A 22,586-nucleotide genomic window follows, 5' to 3' on the forward strand; every position below is an offset into this window, starting at 1 on the left:
GGTACAATCTTGGCTCTATGCAACCTCCACCTCCTGATTCAAGTGATTCTCTGAGTAGCTGGGACTAAGGACTACAGGTGTGTACCACGATAGTCAGCTAATTTTTGTATTTTTAGTAGAGATGGGGTTTTATCATGTTGTCCAGGCTGGTCTTGAACTCCTGACCTCAAGTGATCCTCCTGCCTCAGCCTCCCAAAGTGATGAGGTGTGAGCCTCATCAGGTGTGAGCCACCATGCCTGGCCAACATTTTTTTGATTATAATAATCCTTAAGATATATTATTACAGCTTGACTTCATCATCTAACATTCTCTTCTTTCCTTGCTTTCCCTCAAATACCCAAAAGCCCTAGAACACATTCCTAGCTCTGGGACTTTTACTTTTCCTTCTGTCTGGAATGCACTTTCCTCATTCAGGTCTTTGTTCTTTTAGGATAGGATAAGCTTTTCCTAACTGTCCTATCTAGAACAGTCCTACGTCCTTAGTGCCAACACTTTCTATTCCTTTATCCTGACTGACTTTTCTTTGTAATTTTACTACCTCCTGACATGTTTATTGGTTTATCTGACTATTATATGTCTTCCCCAAAACTGGAATTGTCAGCTCCAGTGGAATTTACTTGCTTTGTTCACAACTATATCCTTAATGCTTAGAACAGCAATTCCATAGTGAGTAACTAAAAATTTTTTTTCATTCACATGTGTAAATTCATGATTCTGAAGATTGTATACATTATGTTATATACCTGTATAAACATAACATATCTTTAGAATGCTCAAGAAACTGGTAACAGTGGTTGCCTCTTGTGAGGTGAAACGGGAGGGTGGTGATAGTAATGAAGGAGACTTACTACAATGTATATACTTAATCACAGTCTAAATTTTTAACCATGTACATTCATAAAGAACATAAAGGCTGGACAAAGAGGCTCAAGCCTGTAATCCCAGCACTTTGGAGGGCCAGGGTAGGTGGTTCACCTGAGGTCAGGAGTTTGAGACCAGCCTGGCCAACATGGTAAAACTCTGTCTCCATTAAAAATACAAAAATTAGCCAGGTATGATGACACGTGGCTGTAGTCCCAGCTACTTGGGAGGTTGAGGCAGGAGAATTGCTTGAACCTGGAGGCGGAGGTTGTAGTGAGTTGAGATCGCGTCAGCCTGGGCAACAGAACGAGACTCCATCTAAAAAAAAAACCAAAACAAAACAAACAACAAAAACACAAAAAATTGATGGTTTTTGTGTGTTTTTTTTTTTTTAAACAGGGTCTTACTTTTTCATCCAGGCTGGAATGCAATGGTGTGATCTCAGCTCACTGCAGCCTCAACCTCCTAGGCTCAAGACATTCTCCCACCTCAGTCCCCCAAGTAGCTGGCACTTCAGGCATGCACTACCACACCCAGCTAACTTTTTTGTATATTTTGCTAGAGACAGAATTTTGCCATGTTACCCAGACTGGAAAAATTAACATTAAACCCAACACTTTATGAGGCTGTGGTGAGGGGATCACTTGAGTTCGGGAATTTGAGACCAGCCTGGCCAACATGGTGAAATCCCATTGCTACTAAAAATACAAAATTAGCTGGATGTGGTGGCATGTGCCTGTAATCCCAGCTACTGGAGGCTGAGGCAGGAGAATCACTTGAACCTGAGAGGCAGAGGTTGCAGTGAGCCAACACTGCACCTCTGCACGTTAGCATGGGTGACAGAGTGAGACTCTATCTCAGACGAAAAAAAAATTAATGTTAAAAATTAAAAAATATATATATGCCCAAAGAATAACCCAATTTAATCTGCTGCTCCTTTTTGTATTTATAACTTTATGCAGGCACCTTTAAGAAATTTTTAATGCTTTAACTTTGTTTGATAGGCTTGTTCAGTTCAGACAAGACTGTTTTGACACTAGTACAACTAGAAAGTAATCACCATGAGTATGAAGTCAACATGAGTATTTTAACCATTACATGCTATGTAAGACTACAAAGATATATGCCAACATGTTAACAATGATTACTTTTCAATATACAACTAATGGGTCTTTAGACTTCCCTAAATGTTACTTTCCACACTAAGCATAAACTGTTATAATCAGAAAAAAAAAAAAAATGCCCTTTTAAAAAAAGATTGGATTTAAATAAAATAAAAATTTATACTTAAAAGAACAATTTTTTCTTAATACACAAATATTTTCTATAAATGTGACATTAATATAAAATGAAGAAAGACATTTCATATATAATCATTTTCCTTAGGATTCTAAAAGTAATTTTATAGCAAAATTCCCATTATATTCATTTTAATACTACAACACCTTCTTTCCTTACATCTTGTCTTATTCTAGCATCAGTGTAATTCTATATTTATTTTAAAAGCATAAGACAATTCTCAATATGTGATCCTTCTATAGGATTTTACATTAACCATGTATTTTAATTCTTTTAAAATCTTTAATCTCTAATTATCTTTCTAGTTGTTTCTTCCTTTCAAACCATAATTTGTAACATTTTTAAACTATCAAAGCATAATTCTTAACATTTTAGAACCTATCTTTTTATAGAAGATATATCCTTACAATAATGGCTTTAAATTTCTTTAAAATTAATAGTGTTTTTCACTGATTACCATTAAATACAGATACATTCCCATGAAAAATTCTCTTTTCATAGAAGCGTAGATTGTAAATGCTGGAACAATTTCAGGCAATTTTGTTTCAGGAATGAGCAGTATTATCATTCTCATTACACTGATAAAGTACTTAAGAAGCCTAGAAAAGGCTGGGTGCCATGGCTCACGTCTGTAATCTCAGTACTTTGGGGGGCCACGGTGGGAGGACTGCTTAAAGCCAGAAGTTGAAGACAAGCATAGGTAACATAGCAAGACCCTGTCTCTACAAAAAAATGAAGTTACCCTGGCATGGCGCCATGTGCCTATAGTCATAGCTACTCAAGAGGATCACTTTGAGCCCAGGAGTCCAGGGCCTCAGTGAGCTATGAACCAACATAGGCAAAAGAGTGAGACCTCTCTTTTAAAAAAAAGCCTAGAAACATTTGGTAGATTATCCAGGTTACCTAGCTATTCAGTGATCAAAGAGAGTAAGGAAAGAAATAGGAAAAAGCCCTTCTTGTTTCTCATTGCAGTACTCGTCCTACTATAATTCACCCAAGTTTATAAACCTCTGAGAAAAAGGAATGAGATGGTAGCTAATTCCACAGTATCCTGTGCGATTTTATGCCCAGAAATTGTTCCCAACATTGTTCCTTTGTTGCTATTTCCCAGATTATAGAACTTTCCTCCATTTTTGTTAAAAGCAGCAAGGAACTCAGTAATAGACTCCACGTTGGCATCGGCTGTCTGTCAGTGATGAGATTCTTGTTGGAAGTTTGTGAAACTAATCAACTATATAATTGTAGCACTGAAAATGAGCTATCCTAATTTTCCATATTTGTGAGTAAATTCCTTTAATAGAAACTGTACCAGTTAATGCTTGAATTCTGTAAAGTCCATCACAGTTCTACTTCTTCAATTCTGTAAAATAACATTGTAAAAGTAGGATTCTCTACAGTAAAATAAACCACATAAAAATAATGTCTAATAAGTCTTAAGAGCATAAAGGGACAACACAGCATATCACTAGACTCTGAGTACTTCTCAAAAAAAGGCTTTGCTAAAGAAGTTTTTCATTTCACAACAATAATCAACCAGTAAGAAAACGACATATTGATATGAATTGTTATTAAGGACTATAAATGTAGTGCCCTGTACCATTCTCATGATTTTAAAGAGTACATACCAACAGTTTTTTGCCGTACTATACTCCTCGCCTTTTCGGTTCCTGGAGAACCAGTGGTTGTTGCACTCCTCTGTCTCATTGGAGCTTGGCCAGGCTGATCACGACTCCATCCTCTGGAAAATGACTTGTCAACTGAAACTTTCTGAAATTCATGTCCAACTCCTAAAAATGTAGATTTTCCATCTCAATATACTGTTACTTGATCAGTAATATCTTCAAGTTATGTGTGCTACCTTGCCTCAAATTCTTATATTTGCTCACTAATAAATTATAAAGTAATAAGATAAAACACTCTGTACTGTAAGGCTTTTAAGAGCTTCACTTTATGTATAAATCATATTCCAAAACTGATACAGAATTTTTAAATTATGCCATTAGCAATAAACTGTTAAAAATTATCTGCCACCCACTTGCTTTGCAATAAAAATGAAACATATAGACAAGAAAAAAAGACAGAAAATGAGCTAAACAAAACCCTTCCTGTGGTTAAACCTAAATCTCTAACCTGCCAATAATAGCCACTTGAGAAATATATTCCAGGGAAAGTAGTTTGAGCACATAATATCCCGGATGAAAGGTTAAGTATGAAATGTGACTTAAATATAATCTCTAGCTAGGAACTAATTTTTAAGAATGCAAAATACTGGCCGGGCGTGGTGGCTCACGCTTATAATCCCAGCACTTTGGGAGGCCGAGGCGGGTGGATCACGAGGTCAAGAGATCGAGACCATCTTGGTCAGCAAGGTGAAACCCCGTCTCTACTAAAAATACAAAAATTAGCCGGGCATGGTGGTGCACGCCTGTAGTCCCAGCTACTCGGGAGGCTAAGGCAGGAGAACTGCCTGAACCCAGGAGGCGGAGGTTGCGGCGAGCTGAGATCGCGCCATTGCACTCCAGCCTGGGTAACAACAGCGAAACTCCGTCTCAAAAAAAAAAAAAAAGAATGCAAAATACTGGATGAGTGTAGTAGCTCACGCCTGCAATCCCAGCACTTTGGGAGGTGGCGGTGTGTAGATTGTTTGAGTCCAGGAGTTTGAGACTAGCCTGGGCGATATGGTAAAACCATGTCTCTACAAGAAATACAAACAAAAAAATTTCACTGAGCATGGTGACATATACCTGCAGTCCCAGCTACTTGGGAAGCTGAGGCTGGGTGATGCCTTAAGCCTGGAAGGTAGCTGCTGCAGTGAGCCATGATTATGCTACTATACTCTAGCCTAAGCAACAGAGTGTGGCCCTGTCTCAAAAAAAATGCAAAATACTAACAAACTGAGAATTTTTAAAAACATGTATTAATGAGATAATCATTATACTACTGCCCCACCCCCTTTTAACATTAGACAGATACATATTTCATGTCTAGGGAATGTTTGCTTTTAGTTAAAACTAAGTGCTTTCAAAAACAATTTTTAAAACAATTATTATATACATTTTAAATAGAGTAACATGAAACCACCTTCTCAGTTCTAACAAAAAACTGCTTACGATAAAAAGAACTGTTTTTTTTTATACATTTTCATTTTGTTTAATTCTTAAAACTAAAATAGTTAAGATTCTAAAATACTTATTTCACCCTCACCCCTCTCCCTGGAATGGTTTTCTCTGACTTAATTATTTAAACAAATTTATATAAAGCATCTCTATGAACAATTCTTACCTTTCCCTTTGTGCTTTTTTTGTTTCTGTTCACTCAGTTTATCCAATGGTAAATCACTGAGATCCAAACTATATAAATTCCTAGCTAAAACTTTAGTTAATGTCTCCATAGTCAGTGACCACTCAGTGGCCAACTCTTCCCAATAGGTCAATGATGACAATACTGACAGTAAGTCATCCCAGAGTTCTCGGGAGATATACACATTTAGGTTTGCTTTGATCCAGGCAACTATAAGGGTCTATAAAGGCAAATATCAGAAATAACAATAAAATGTGTTTAGTTTGTGACTTCAAAATCAGATATTTAATTCTTAAAAAATTACTTAAAACAAGCAAAATTCAGAATTGCATGCTTTTTTAAATAGATAATACTTGTAAAAGTAATCCAGGAAATCATTAGAATCTATATAAATTTCATTTCAACAACTGCCAACTCCCAACACCAGCAATCTAAACTAAAAAGAAATCTCCTTAAATTTACAGCTGTCTCTCATGCTGCATTACATTAATGTTAAATAAATGCTGTTTGAAAAATAGTCTCCATGCTTTTAAGTGTTGAAAATGTTGAGTTACTGAACTATAAAGCCAAAATCTACGTTCCCAAATTAAGGATGGAAATGACTACTACAACTCGAAAATGTTTTTGAATAATATAAGGAAACAACATGGCCAGGCGTGGTGACTCACACCTGTAATCCCAGCACTTTGGGAGCCCAAGGTAGGCAAATCATGAGGTCACGAGTTCAAGCCTAGCCTGGCCAACATGCTGAAACCCTGTCTCTACTAAAAATACAAAAATTAGCTGGACATGGTGGTGCATGCCTGTAATCCCAGCTACTCGGGAGGCTGAGGCACAAGAATTGCTTGAACCAGGACCCGGGAGGTGGAGGTTGCAGTGAGCCGAGACGACGCCACTGCACTCCAGCCTGGGCTACAGAGCAAGACTCTGTCTCAAAAAAAAAAAAAAAAAAAAAATACTAGAGACATATTTAACTTAATAAAATGTATTTCTGAAAATTTATATGTAAACTAAAGGTTGAAATTAAATTTCATTTTAAAGACAACAGACAAAAGCATTATGTAATAAATCTGACCACAGGATTAAAAAATTCATAAAAGGGTAGAAGCTGATTAGCCAGTATCCCCTGAGATTTTGTGGATTTCTACTAAAGAAAGATAATGTCCTCAGATTGAAAAAACAATCATAAAATAATTCTCAAAAGCTTAATTCTACAACATTTAGAAAGGAATCACACAAGTTTATACTTGAAATGTAAAGATGAAAATGAACAGAGCTGAGATACAGAATTGTAGTAACTAGTGACCTCCCAATCTATCTTTAATACTGACACTACAAAAAAAAAGTTGTTCCACACAGCAAGATGAAATTTTATCTTCCCCTAGCTCCCACCATTGGGTTAGCTCTAACAATGGGGAAACTTGAATGAAAAAAAAAACAAATAAAAAGGCTAATGAGGTTCTAAGAAGAGTTCAGATAATACATGTAGCTGGTTTAAAGCACTGTTCAATACCAGCATATAATTTTAGGTAAATGGCTAATATATGAAAAAAAAACTCCTATCAATTTAAATGGTTATACTCATGGTCAAGAATGAGATCCGAGATAGCTTTTACCTTTGACATTAAGAATCATGTATTTGTATTTCATGTATTATCTTAAAAAACATTTTGTTTTCTATTTTTCAAAGAATCCATAATACACTTAAAGTCAGCACTATATTCTCAGATTAAGAAAACACAATATGGAATTCCTGTGTAATCAAACTATCGCCACTAGAGAAAAGAGGATAATAAAGTCTTATTTTTTTTAAAAAAAAAAAGCACTTTGGGAGGCCGAGGCGGGTGGATCATGAGGTCAAGAGATCGAGACCATCCTGGTCAACATGGTGAAACCCCGTCTCTACTAAAAATACAAAAAATTAGCTGGCCATGGTGGCGCGTGCCTGTAATTCCAGCTACTCAGGAGGCTGAGGCAGGAGAACTGCCTGAACCTGGGAGGCGGAGGTTGCGGTGAGCCGAGATCGCGCCATTGCACTCCAGCCTGGGTAACAAGAGCGAAACTCCGTCTCAAAAAAAAAAAAAAAAAAAAAAAAAAAGCATGATAAGAATCGATCTTGATTATTTACTACTTTTTCATTATTACAGAACAATATAAAAAGATAGTTTTTCCTAGTAGTCCCAGAGATATGGAAACTCATAAAGCAGTCAGGCCATTACCCTTAAAACACCACCAGCTTTTTACAACCACACAAGTAAAATAAATATCATTAGCCTATTATAACACTTTGTTCACAGGCCTGATATTACCTCCACTCTTATACTAGGCTGTATGTATGGCAAATAGCTCACTTAGATGAGCAACTTTTAAGTTAGCTCTACAGAAGATCCCTTGATAAATAAGAAATAATCTCTGATTTAAAACATTATTTTTCCCAGTAACAAGTTCAGGGTTCAAAGAATCTTAAAAAACAAACAAAAAATTTAACTATCCAGCTATTCATGTATTTATTTATTTTTATTGCCTGGAAAAGTGGTCCTGCAAGTCGACCTGCCAAGGTCATATTTTTTTTTCCTTGGAACTGTAGAAAAGCTTGTGATGGCATCTTCAGTACAGACTCCGTGACTCTGAGCAACACAAGCAGCATCTGTTCCCTTAAAATAAAAAGATTGATTAATGTTTCCTTCTTGCAGCTGTTTGCACTTAACAGTTAACTTTCAAATACATACTTTTTATAAAAACTCCAATATCAAACATCTTAGAAAGAGAACTTCAAATTTTTAGAGTTCCTTAAATATTAAAAATTAAAATTCCATTCTATAGATCTACATCAATCATTTAAAATCATTTATCAGCCACAATATCCTCTCAGCAAATAAAAACCTACTCAAAAGCTGAGGAATTGGAAGTGATAACGTGGAGAATGCTCCCATCTCTCCAATCACAAATTAAGAAGTCATCTTAAGAAGCTGTGTCAAGAACACTGATCTACCCAATATAGTTCTATCCAGATGGAATACGATTGAATTCATCTTTATAATATGGAGAATATATTAAAAATCAATCAAATCCATCTTTATAATATGGAGAATATATATTCAGAATCATATCAAGCTCAATTTAAAAAATTACATGATATCTTAATTAAGAGATCAAAAAGAAGGCTGGGCAACATAGCAAGACTTGTCTCTTAAAAAAAAAAAGAAAATTAGCTGGGTGTGGTGGCACAGGCCTCTAGTCTCAGCTATTCAGAAGGCGGAGGTGGGGGGATCACTTGAGCCTAGGAGTTTTGAGTCTGCAGTGAGCTATAATCGCACCACTGCACTCCAGCCTGGGCGTCAGAACAAGACTCTTACTCCAAAAGAAAAAAAGAGCTTGATAATTAATCAAGGGTCGTTACTCTATTCTCTTTCCATTCTTTTCATTATGCCATTTTTTAATCTTTAAATTTTTTGTCTGTACTGCAAGTTAAGCCAATTCCATGATTATTCCTACTTTGCATCTTTCTCTTACATGCTTATTATTAAAACCATAATGCTACCTTATCTGAACTGTTATTTCAAAACTTGATTCAACCACATATGAAAAAGAGGCTAACAAAGGACTTTCAATTGGGTGTACAGCTATCAGCCCAATCCCCTATCACAGGCTCTTCTCTGGTTATTTTGCAGGTCCATTCCAGGTACAGTGATATGTGGAACAGTCACTGTGAGAAATGTGGCAGGGGCAGCAACAGATCCCAGATCTAGATGTCATGGTTCTTCTGAGAAGTCAGAGTAGAATCAAACTGAAAACTATCACGACATCAAAAATATCCTGGATGTATTCGCAAACAAATGCATGCATCCATTCACAGAATAAAAATCAAAGGTGCCACTTTTGTAACCTTTATGCTTCTAGCTTAGCTACATGAACTAAAAAGCTATTTGAAATCAACTACAAATGCAGTAAAGCATAGATTTTCCAAAAAAAATTTTATTTGATTTGTTGTCAAAGCATAACTCACTCATAAATCATACAATTTTTTCACTTTGTAATACAATAAAAATGATTTTAATTAATAAAGTTTTACAAATTCTGGCTGGGTGTGGTGGCTCATACCTGTAACCCCAGCACTTGGAGAGGCTAAAGTGGGAAAATCGCTTCAGCCCAGGAGCTCGAGAACAGCTTGGGCCACATGGCGAAACTGTCTCTCTCTATATATAAAAATTCAATGTAAAATATAAGAAAAATCTCCCAAAATGCTATTACCTCAAAGGAAATTTTAAAAATTAGGGAAAAATTCTAAAATTGTTTTTTACATAGCAAGTCTGTCAGTATAATCTGGCTCATCAATGATTAAAAGTATACAGAAAGAAAAAAAAAGGACTACAAAAGAATAGTCCAATGTAGTATAATTACTGGCTAATAACTTGGGCTCTGAAGTCAGAAAAACCATAGTCCAAATCTCTATTCACTGTTCCATAGCTGTATGAACAAGGACAAGTTACTTAACTTCCCAGTGCCTAAGAATTATCCCATGTAAAACAGGGATATTATCTGTATAATAGGGTGCTGTAAGAATTAAGTAAGAATATGTATGTGTAAAGTGCTTACAAAGCTACCTGGCACAAAGATGTGTACTAAGTATCTAAATAATTATAACTACTTCTACATGCAATTCTATTAATACTGTTAGTAAAGAATTTTTTCAAAATACAAAGCCATTTTATACATAAACTAGGCATATGCTTTGACTAAGTAGTCTTATTTCTTAAAAAATTAGGAGTACTTAATCAAAGTATATGCTTAATTTACGTTTTGCTACATGTACAGGAAAACATATATACATGAATGCTCATTGTCCTCTCTTTGCCCCAAAACAAAGAGAAATAACTACATATCCATCAGTAGAAGACTTGTTAAGAAAATTATGGTACATATATATGGTATAATACTACACAAGTGTGTGTGATTTGATGACCTAGATGTTCACCAAAGGATAAACATCACTACCATCTCCAGAAAGTGAACCTCTGAGTTTTTTCTTTTTTAAACTTTTCTTTGTTTGAATTTTATGATAAACATTTCATTTTTACAAACACTGCAGAACTGCTTTCCCATCTGCCCAAAAGGTCTATTTTTCCAGTCAATTAAACAAATATTTATACAGCACCAACAATATATAACATACTATACTAAGGAACGTGGTAAATATTAAAAAAAAAAAACAAAAAAAAACAGTATATACCATGTAGGGGCTCTCAGTTCTATGGTAGTAAATGACATTTACACAAGTATTTTAGGGATCAGCACAGTTTTCACAAGAAATATACAGAAGTACAAATATAGAATGGAAACAAGTGAAGAAAAAACTTTTAAGTAAGGATATGTAGAAACAGGAAGGTGAATCTAATGGACAGTTATGGTGACAACAGGAAAAATGGCAGAATTAGACGTTCTAAAGGAAAGTCAGAAGGTGCTCAGGGAAGAGCAACTTGATAAAGCTGGGAAGCAGGATCTTATCCTGGAAGCTGGAGGTTAGACTTCAGATAGAAAAAGTAGGCAGGGCCTGATTGTATAGAGCTCTGAATGCCAGATGAAGGAATCAGGCATTCACATATTTAGTTAATCATTTACTTATTCATTCACTCATTTACACATGTGTAAATTTCATTTACTCATATGTGTTTGCATGCATGTATTCATTACTTAGGGGTTGAGGAGGATCAGGCCATTATATGCTCACTTCAGCAAGGTAGTCCAAGGGGTCATGTGGAAGTCTGGTCAAAGACGTTTCAGATAAGGTGAAAGGAACTATTGTCACTATGATTAATTTTATATTTACTCAATAATAGGAGACCCTATAATAATTGTAAATTAGTCCTCTTCACAGGCACTATTTCTCACACAATAACTAACACACATACACACACACACACACACATACACAGAGGATAAAAATTTTTTTACCAAGTCTTTTTGTCCATTGATACTTGTACAACCATGTACCGATAAATATTAAGAATGCGTTTACACATATCTGTGTGTTCATCCAGAAGATTTTTTATTTCATTTGCAGGTTCAAGGAGAAATATATTTGATGAGTTTATAATGAACACCTAAGACAAAAGAAATCATTAGCTATTCACAAAGGAATTTCAATGGCAAATTTCATATTCAAAGAGAAACAGATGCTGATCCCACTGTGGGTTAATTCTACCATGAGCTTAATAACTGAAACGTAAACTCATTAAACCTTTCCATTTTTATGTTTACCTAGACAAATATAAACAGTAGGTACCTAAAGAAAATAAACCAAGTGCAAAAAGAGTATTTCTTTTTTCTTTTTTCTTTTTTTTTAAGACAGAGTCTTGCTTAGTCACCCAGGCTCGAGTGCAGTGGTAGGACCTTGGCTCACTGCAGCCTCTGTCTCCTGGGTTCATGCGATTCTCCTGCCTCAGTCTCCCAAGCAGCTGGTATTACAGGCATGTGTGCCACTGTGCCAGGCTAATTTCTGTATTTTTACTAGAGGTGGGGTTTTGCTATATTGGCCAAGTTGGTCTCAAACTCCTGACCTTAAGTGATCCGCCCACCTCAGCTTCCCAAACTGCTGAGATTGCAGGGGTGAGCCACTGTACCTGGCCTAAAAAACAGTATTTCTAAACTGAGAAGCTATAATAAATTGAAAAAAAAAAAAAAAAGAATAAATACACATAGTTTAAGATAAAAGATTATATCTAAACCAGGAAGAATTTTCTAAATGAACTGTTCAAAACATTTTATCTTCTTTTTCTTACTTATTTTTATGTTTGTATATCTGTTTTGGTGATAAAAGATTCCATCAGAAAAATCTATTACTATATCCCATCAAAAGACTAAAACGGAAAAAGTATGATCATCAATCACTATGTATGCAGAAAAAGTATTCACCCCTCTTGATTAAAAACAATTTTTAGCAAACTAAGAAAAAAGCAAACATTCATTAATATAAAAAAGAACATGTATCAAAAAGCATAAAAAATGTATACATAGTAACAGAACTTGAGAAATACCACAAAAAGCCAAGAATAAGACAAGGGTGCTCACTTTCATCTCACTGATCTCAGGGGCCCAGTAAGCACAAAAGGAAATGTGGGTGGTAGAGAATAAATATCAACAAACTGAAAAGGACTTTTCCAAAGACAAATGGAGCTATGTCCCTGTCTGGGAGAATAGTATTTCAGAAAAAAAAGAAAATCACGTTCAAAAGACCTGAGGTGAGAACCTGCCTAGCATGCTTGAGGAACTGCAAGGAGTACAGAGTGAAGTAAACCAGGGGAAGAACAGTAGGAGATAATGCTGAAAAACAGCCTGAGTATGTCGCGCAGAGCTTCTCACACACTACCTGTAGTAAAAGAACAGGTCCCCCCCACCAAGCCCCAATCTTTTGCATATCCACCCCATTTTAAAATATAATAAAAAATGAATAGAGATAAGGAGAGAGATCGTCGTGGCTGACAGGAGGCAGAATTAAATTGCAGCTCCGACGTGGATGGACAGAGCAGTGTGTGGAGGCTCACACCGTGAATTTTCCTCCAGAACAACTAACTACAAGAACAAACCAGGAATCCCCAAAAGACCCACAGACCCTCTGAAGGAAGAGGACTGCTCCTGCAGGACCTAGGAGACACCCCAAATACTGTGATTGCCCAAACTACAGAAGTGGGAAAGGGAGATCCTCCTCTCCCGAACACACACTCACTGGGGAAACTGAAGGTCTAATTTGTGGGAGAAGTTTCTGACCTTTCCTGGAGCAGAGTCAATTTAGACACCCGAGGGGAAAAGCAGCAGCAGTGGGAAAGGCCCTGGAAGCTTGTTGAGTCCCCAGGCAGGCCATTCCTGCCTGGCACCACAGGGATGCTTCGGGAGGGCAGCCAGAGGCATGTGGAAAGTGCCACAGGGAGCAGGAAGTCTAGAGCCGAACTTTGTAACAATTTGAACCAGGCAGGAAACCTCCTGGCCAGAACTCAAGGGAAGGTGTGAATCCAGTGTGCAGACTCCACAGGTGGGTGAAGAAACCAAAGCCTTTTTCTTTCACAACTGGGAGGCTGGTAGCCAGGGACAAGTTCTCAAGCCCTGCTTGCACACTGCCTGGAAACAGACTCAGTGCTGTTAGGGTAGGCACAGTGGGAGACAGACCAGCCCTTCAGATTGCTTGGGTGCTAGGTAAGGTCTGTGACTGCTGGATTTCTCCAACTTCTTTGACAACCTGCGTATCTCAGCAGAGGCAGCCATAATCCTTGCAGGTACACAATTCCATTGAATTGGGAACCTCACCCCCATCCCTCACAGCAGCTGCAGCAAGACCCACCAAAGGAGAGTCTGAGCTCAGATACACCTAGCCCTCCCCACAGCTGATGGGCCTTCACTACCTACCCTGGTAACCGAACACAAAGGGCATACATTCTTGGAAGTTGTAGGATCCCACACACCGCCAGTTCCTTTCCATACTACCACAGCTGATGTTCTTTGGAAAGGGCCACCTCCTGGCAAGAGGCCAACCAACACAAAACAGTATTAAGCCACCAAAGCTAAGAACCCTCACAGAGTCCATTTCACCCACTGCAACCTCCACTAGAATAGTTGCTGGTATCCACAGCTGAGAGGCCCCCACAGACAGTTCAAATCATAGGATTCTGTGCAGACAAACTCCAGTACTACCCTGGAGCTGGACAGACTTGCTGGGTGCCTAAATCCAGAAGACAGACAACAATCACTGAGGTTCGGCTCACAGGAAGCCACATCCATAGGAAAAGGAAGAAAGTACTACATCAAAAGAACACCCCATGGGACTAAAGAATCTGAACAACAGCCTTCAGTCCTAGACTTTCCCTCTGACAGAGCCTACCCAAATGAGAAAGAACCAGAAAACCAATTCTGGTAATATGACAAAACAAGGCTCTTTAACACCCCCAAGAATCACACTAGCTCACGAGCAATGGATCCAAACCAGAAAGAAATCCCTGATTTACCTGAAAAAGAATTCAGGAGGTTACTTATTAAGCTAATCAGGGACACACCAGAGAAAGGCAAAGCCCAATGCAAGGAAATCCAAAAAAACGATACAAGAAGTAAAGGGAGAAATATTCAATGAAATAAATAGCTTAAAGAAAAAAACGATCAAAAATTGAGGAAACACTGACCACACTTATTGAAATGCGAAATGCTCTGGAAGTCTCAGCAGTAGAATTTGAACACATAGAAGAAAGAAATTCAGAGTTTGAAGACAAATCTTCAAATTAACCCAATACAACAAAGACAAAGAAAAAAAGAGTAAGAAAATATAAACAAAGCCTCCAAGAAATCTGGGATTATGTTAAAAGACCAAATCTAAGAACAATTGGTGTTCCTTAGGAAGAAGAGAAATCTAAAAGCTTGGACAACATATTTTGGGGAATAATCAAGGAAAACTTCCCTGGCCTTGCTAGAGACAAAGACATCCAAATATAAGAAGCACAAAGAACACCTGTGAAATTGATCACAAAAAGATCATCGCCTGGGCACATTGTCATCAGGTTATCTTAAGATGAAAGAAAGACTCTTAAGAGCTATGAGACAAAAGCACTAGGAACCTACAAAGGAAAACCTATCAGATTAACAGCAGATTTCTCAACAGAAAGTCTGTAAGCTAGAAGGGACTGGAGCCCTATCCCCAGCCTCCTCAAACAAAATAATTATCAGCTAAGAATTTTGTATCCAGCAAAACTAAGCATATATATGAAGGAAAGATAGTCTTTTTCAGATAAACAAATGTAGAGAGAATTCGCCAGTAGCAAGTCAGCACTAAAAGAACTGCTAAAAGGAGCTCTAAATCTTGAAACAATCCTGGAAACATATCAAAACAGAACCTTTTTAAAGCATCAATCACACAGGACCTATAAAACAAAAATACAATTTAAAAAGCAAAAACAAATAACAAAAAAACCAAGGTACACAGGCAACAAATAGCACAATGAATGGAATGATACCTCACATCTCAATACTAACATTGAATGTAAGTGGCCTAAAAGCTCCACTTAAAAGATAAAGAACTGAAGAATGCATAAGAACTCAACAACCAACTATCTGCTGCCTTCAGGAGACTCATTAAAAACATAATGACTCACATAAACTTAAAGTCAAGGAGTGGAAAAAGGCATTTCATGCAAATGGACACCAAAAGCAAGGATGGGGAGTTATTCTTTTATCAGACAAAACAAACTTCAAAGCGACAGCAGTTAAAAGAGACAAAGAGAGACATTATATAATGGTAAAAGGCCTTGTCCAACAGGAAAATATAACAATCCTAAACACATATGCACCTAATGCTGGAGCTCCCAAATTCATAAAACAATTACTGGCCAGGTGCAGTGGCTCAGGCCTGTAATCCCAGCACTTTGGCAGGCTGAGGCAGGCGGATCACCTGAAGTCAGGAGTTTGAGACCAGCTTGACCAACATGGTGAAACCCTGTCTCTACTAAAAATACAAAATTAATCGAGCATGGTGGCTCATGCCTGTAATCCCAGCTACTCAAGAGGCTGAGGCAGGAGAATTGCTTGAACCCAGGAGGCAGAGGTTGCAGTGAGCCGAGATCATATCATTGCACTCCAGCCTGGGCAACAAGAGCAAAACTTTCTCAAAAAAAAAAAAAAAAAAAAAAAAATTACTAATTGAACTAAGAAATAAGATAGCAAGACAATAATATAATAGAACTGAACAACAATAATGACATAACCCAGGCGTCCCCAAACTAAGGCCCGCAGGCCGCATGCGGCCCTCTGAAGCCATTTATCCGGCCCCCCGCTGCACTTCAGGAAGGGGCACCTCTTTCATTAGTGGTCAGTGAGAGGAGCACAGTATGTGGTGGCCCTCCAACGGTCTGAGGGACAGTGAACTGGCCCCCTGTGTAAAAAGTCTGGGGACGTCTGACATAACCTATCAAAACCTCTGGGATACAGCAAAGGCAGTGCTGAGAGGAAAGGTCATAGCCCTAAACACCTACATTAAAAAGACTTTAAAGAGCACAATCTGACATTCTAAAGTCACACCTCACACGGAACTAGAGAAACAAGAACAAACCAAACCCAAACCCAACAGAAGAAAGGAAATAACCAAGATCAGAGCAGAACTAAATTAAATAAACAAAAAATACAAAAGATAAATGAAACAAAGAGCTGATTCTTTGAAAAGATAAATAAAATGGACAGACCATTAGAAAGATTAATCAAGAAAAGAAGAGAGAAAATCCAAATAAGCTCATTAAGAAACGAAACGGGAGACACACCAAGAGCAACCAAGCACAGAATCAAATCAAGAACTCAACCTCTTTTATTATAACTGCAAAAAATAAAATAAAATACTTAGAAACATACCCAATCAAAGAGGCGAAAGACCTCTACAAGGAAAGCTACAAAACACTACTGAAATAAATAACAGATGACACACACAAAAGGAAAAGACTTAAATCTAAGACCTGAAACTATAAAAATTCTAGAAGATTGGAACAACCCTTCTAGGCATTGGCTTAGGCAAGGATTTCATAACCAAGAACCCAAAAGCAAATGCAATTTAAAAAAAGATAAATAGCTGGGACTTAATTATACTAGAGAGCTTTTACACAGCAAAAGTAACAGCAGAGTAAACAGACAACCCACAGAACGGGAGAAAATCTTCACAATCTATACATCTGACAAAGGACTAATATCCAGAATCTACAATGAACTCAAACAAATCAGTAAGAAAAAAACGAACAATCCCATCAAACTGTGGACTAAGGACATGAATAGATAATTCTCAAAATAAGATATACAAATGGCAAACGATCATATGAAAACAATGCTCAACATAATTAATGATCAGGGAAATGCAAATCAAAACCACAATGCAATACCACCTTACTCCTGTAAGAATGGCCATAATAAAAAAAATTGAAAAACAATAGATGTTGGCATGGATGTAGTGATCAGGGAACACTTCTACACTGCTGGTGGAAATGTAAACTACTACAGCCACTATGGAAAACAGTGTGGAAAATCCTTGGAGAACTAAAAGTAGAACTACCATTTGATCTAGCAATCCCACTACTGGGTATCTAACCAGAGGAAAGTAAGTCATTATATGAAAAAGATAACTTGCACACACGTTTACAGCAGCACAACTCGCAACTGCAAAATTGTGGAACCAACCCAAATGCCCATCAATCAACGAGTGGATAAAGAAACTGTGGTATATATACACAACGGAATACTATTTAGTCATAAAAAGAAATAAATTAATGGCATTTGCAGCAACCTGGATGAGACTGGAGACTATTATTTTACATGAAGCAACTCAGAAATGGAAAACCAAACATTGTATGTTCTCACTGATATGTAGGAGCTAAGCTATAAGGATGCAAAGGCATAAGAATGATACAATGGACTTTGGGGACTTGGGGGAATGGCTAGAGGAGGACAAGGGATAAAAGACTACAAATTGGGTGCAGTGTATACGGCTCAGGTGATGGGTGCAGCAAAATCTCACAAATCACTGCTAAAGAACTTACTCATGTAACCAAATACCAGTGGCACCCCAATAACCTATGGAAGAATAAAAAATAAAGATAAAGACTATCAACTGGGGAAGAAAATGAAGAGAAAAAAGGAAATGGAAAAAGAGTGCAACAAAATTCAAATGTAAATGTTTTAACAGAATCAAGAGATACCAAACATTTCCTATCTAAACTTTTACTCTGTTTTCCAGTTATGCTGTGGGTCAGCCCTATTCTATGGACCACATTCTGAGGAGCAACGTAAAGCCTTATGGACAATTATAAAGACTTTCATATTGCTGCGTAGTGATAATGGAAAGCCTCTGGAGGGTTCTGAGCAGATGACATAACCTGGTTTACATTTTACAGAATCCTTCTGGCCAGACCAGAGTGATAGTGGGCAGAGAAGAAGCGGGGAGACTCATTAGAAAGTTACTACAATACTACAGATGAAAGATTATAGAGACTTTGACACAAGAGGTAGTGTGAGTGCTGAGCAGTAGTCTGATTCCGTACATATTTTGAAGGGAGAGCTGACAAGATCTGTCATCAAATTAGACAGATGTTAAGGTAAACTGAAAAACAGAGTTGCCAATAAATGATACAAGAAAGAATGCAGAAAGAACATTCAAATTTGAGATACTTATTAGATATCCAAGTGAAAACGACAACTTGGTATTTGAATATTTTAGGTAAGGATTCAGAGTTCAGATGAGAGGTCCTAGACTACAGATAAAAATCTGAAGCTGTAGCATATAGATGATTAAAGCCACGGGAATGGATGAGACAAGAGAATAAGAGATTCAAGAACTGATTCCTGGGATTTTCAACATGAAGAGGTCAGGGCTTTATAGAAAAATCTGTGAAAAGAATCTGATTTGAGAAGTGGACAATGAAGTGAGAAGAAACAGGAGGAAATGGTATTCTGGAGGTCAGGAGAAGCAGCATTTCAATGGAAAGGAAATGATCTACTCCGTAAACATTTCTGATAAATTAAGCAGGATTAGCACTGAAAAATGTAAATCTGCTTTAACAATAGTTCTGATATATCAAGGATTAGCACTGAAAAATGTACTTCTGATTTAACAATGAAGAGGTCACATGTGGCCTTGAGAAGGACAATTTGATTTAAAAAGTGAATGATTGGCCAGGCGCACTGGCTCACACCTATAATCCTAGCACTTTGGGAGGCTGAGGCAGGTGGATCACCTGAGGTCAGGAGTTCAAGACCAGCGTGGCCAACGTGGTGAAACCCCATATCAACTAAAAATACAAAAATTAGCCAGACATGGTGTCATGTGCCTGTAATCCTAGCTACTTTGGAGGCTGAGGCAGAAGAATTGCTTGAACCTGGGAGGCGGAGGTTGCAGTGAGCTGAGATTGTGCCACTGAACTCTAGCCTGGGTGACAGAGTGAAGACTACATCTCAAAAAAAAAAAAAAAAAAAAAAAGTGAATGAATATAATGAACTCCTACAAACCACTAAGAGAAAGATCAACACCCAATAGAATAATAGAAAAGCATATGAATTCATATGTAAGAAAAGATGCTCAAAGCATGATGATGAAGGAAAAGCAAATTAAAATGGAAAAATACAAACTTTTTTTAAAAAATGAGACATTTCACATACAAAGGACCAGCAAAAAATTAAAATCTGACAATACAAGTAACAGGGGAGAATATAAGGAAATGAGAACTTCCAAACACTACTAGAGGGAATGTAAATTATTCTGACAACCTGGAGAACAATTGGGCAATAATAGTAAAGTTATTAATGTACAAATCCTACATCTCAGTAATTCCACTTTTGGTGTATACGCTAGGGAAATTTTCTCAGATGTGTATAAAAATACAGGTATAAGAATGTCTACAGCTGAGTTTGATGGTTCACACCTGCACTTTGGGAGGCCAAGGTGGGTGGATCACATGAGGCCAAGAGTTTGAGATCCACCTGGCCAACATAGTGAAACCCTGTCTCTACTAAAAATAAAATATAAAAAAATTAGCTGGGTGTGGTGGCGGGTCCCTGTAATCCCACATTCTTGAGAAGCCAAGGCAAGAGAATCGCTCGAACTTGAGAGGCAGGGGTTGCAGTGAGCCGAGATCGCACCATTGCACTCCAGCCTGGACAGCAAAGGCAAAACTCTGCTTCAAACAAAAAAAAGTTCACTGTAGAACTATCTGGAATAGTGAAAAACTGGAAACAAAGGCCATTGACAGAGTAAGTAAAATTTGAAATAAAGTACAATACCACAAAGTAGTTAAAATGAATTATGGCTGTACAGTAACAACAAATCTCATAAACAGAATGGCTAGTGAAAAAAAATCAGTTGCAAATGACAGTATGCCATGACAAAGTTTATATAAAATTTAAAATTCTCTAGAATATGTAACATTTATCGATATATAAAGTGATTACAACTAAGAAAAAATAAAAATATATGGAAAAATGACAAAAGTGGTCAATTTATTATATTGTGAAAAGTATACTATATACTGAAATACTGAACTTAAATATTTGAAATATTTAATGATCATTTTATTTGTAAAAAAAAACCACAAAATTATCCACCTGCAAAACTGCCTGGGTACCAGCTTGTATGTTTTGTTCTGTGGCTTCATCAGAGGCTTTATGAAGAGCACCTTGGAAGGAGCCATTTTTTGCCCAACTGGAATTTCGAACATGATCAGCAGTATTGGTCCCATTTTCCTGAAGCAAAATATCAAGTTTTTAATATTTCATTAATAAGAATGCTGTAACAAGTCATTAAGTTGTAAAGGTAAATCAAATTATTAGGTCCCACTCCTAAACAGGTTTCTTTCTCTCAAAATAGATTATGTTTTACTCAATTCCAAAAACAATATATATTCACTTTAAAAGAGAATTCTCAATTACAAAAATATAAAGTTAAAAAAAAACAGCCATAATGAGCAGGCAGAGATTATATCATTTCAGAGTATTCTTCTATATGCCTAATGTATAAACCTCCCTTTCATACTCTCACACATTCAAGAATGGGTTTATACTACCTAAGGCTTTGTAAAAGATGAATTCTGTTTTAAATTAAATGCAGAATCCAAATAAATGATAAAGAAAATGGCTTATATTTATCCTATTTAGCAGTACTAAAATTCTCATTATTCAAAGAATACTGAAACTTCAAATCACTAAGACTACAGCTTCCTGCTTGCATTTTAGCTGTAACAAGTCCTACAAAGAAGGGAGTTCCCTCAGTTAAAAAGCACAAACAGAAATGCCGCTCTGTAGTTCTCTTTTTAAAGTGTCCCTCCAGTTTCTTCCTGCTTTTTGTCACTCACCAATATCTTCAAATAGTTAAGTTTTAAAAAAATATTTTATATAGAGTTTATAATATGCAAGAGGTAGTCCAATACGAACAGCTCTGCCATTACCAGAAACAGTACTGGAACCCTGTCCTGAGTAGCCAATACAACATGCCATCCTCTAAGTCTTTCTCTTAAGCTCCGTATCCCTACAATCAAGTGTCTTCTGAAGAGTTCTTCCTGAATGACCCACAAGCATCTCAAACTCAAGATATTTAAAAATAAGTTTATTAATCACATCCCCCCATTCCTGCCAATCCAATCCCTCCAGCTGCCTTAGCCACCACCACACTTGTGCTGTTTAAAATTCCCATCCATGTGTGAATGGCAACTACTCTAGTTGCAAAAGAAACTTACGACACCTCCCCATTCCTCAAAGACACCAATATATCTGTCCTCTCCCTTATATTTCCACTGCAGCTACCACTGTCCTAGATCAGGTACTTATCATCTCACTTTCAAACTTTGCTAATCCTTCCTAACTGGTCTTCTTGCTTACAGACTGACATACAATCTATCCTTCATTCTGGGCCTGGTATGACTTTCTGAAGTATGTAACTATTCATGTTACTCTCTTGTTCAAAACCCTTCAAAGGCTTTCCAGTTTCTAGAATGTAATTAAAGTTTACTAACATAGCATACAAGTTACTGAACAAAATCTAGTCCTGTCTATTTCATATTTCCTGCTGTTCTCTCCTATCTACTCTATGCTGCAGTCAAATAAAACTATTTTCAAGGTTCCTCATACATTTGTAGATGCTATTTACACTGTGTGCCACCTTTCCCATTTGTCTATCTGCTCTTTTATATTATACTACCTCTTCCATGAAGCATTCCCTGATTTCCCCAAGCAGGGTTAGGTATTCTTTCATGCTCTAGGATCATAGTAGTAACACTGTCTTATAATACTTATTTTGTATGTTTGTCTTCTGGCTAAACCAGAAGTTACGTGAAGGTAGAAATAACCTCTGCTTATGTTTCCACCTCCAACACTAGTTCTCAACACGGGCAACTGAAAGCTTTGTATGGTATTTTGAAATTTGTGAGAGTGTTTCCTTGTCACAAGAATAAAAGATACCACTGCAATTTAATGAAATAGGACAGAGAATGCTAAGCATCCTACACAGCACATGACAGTCCTCCACACACACACAAAGAAATTGCCTTGTATTCTGCATGTCTTTCAAATGTCTTACAGATACTATGAGAATTTAAAAAGCCCATTTAGGTCAAGCACTGTGGCTCTCGCCTGC

At 37.1% G+C, this 22,586-nt stretch overlaps 1 protein-coding gene across 14 annotated transcripts in view; it reads right to left on the reverse strand.

Moving 5' to 3' along the window:
- The window catches only part of RALGAPA1 (Ral GTPase activating protein catalytic subunit alpha 1), a 282,216-nt gene that overhangs the window by 174,524 nt on the left and 85,106 nt on the right, over positions 1-22,586 (reverse strand). For all 14 annotated transcript variants that reach the window (XR_012516229.1, XM_074393365.1, XM_074393366.1 and 11 more), the window contains exons 12-16: positions 20,564-20,701; positions 11,414-11,562; positions 7,986-8,115; positions 5,444-5,681; positions 3,787-3,948 (exon numbers count right to left, since the gene is read on the reverse strand). Coding sequence is in view for 13 of the 14 variants with exons in the window: in XM_074393365.1 (XP_074249466.1) it covers positions 3,787-3,948; positions 5,444-5,681; positions 7,986-8,115; positions 11,414-11,562; positions 20,564-20,701 (817 nt within the window). In the remaining variant the exon portion in view is untranslated. The remainder of the gene's footprint in view (positions 1-3,786; positions 3,949-5,443; positions 5,682-7,985; positions 8,116-11,413; positions 11,563-20,563; positions 20,702-22,586) is intronic.

The sequence above is a fragment of the Saimiri boliviensis genome, chromosome 2 (genome assembly GCF_048565385.1).
Source record: "Saimiri boliviensis isolate mSaiBol1 chromosome 2, mSaiBol1.pri, whole genome shotgun sequence".
Classification (NCBI taxonomy): Eukaryota; Metazoa; Chordata; class Mammalia; order Primates; family Cebidae; genus Saimiri; species Saimiri boliviensis.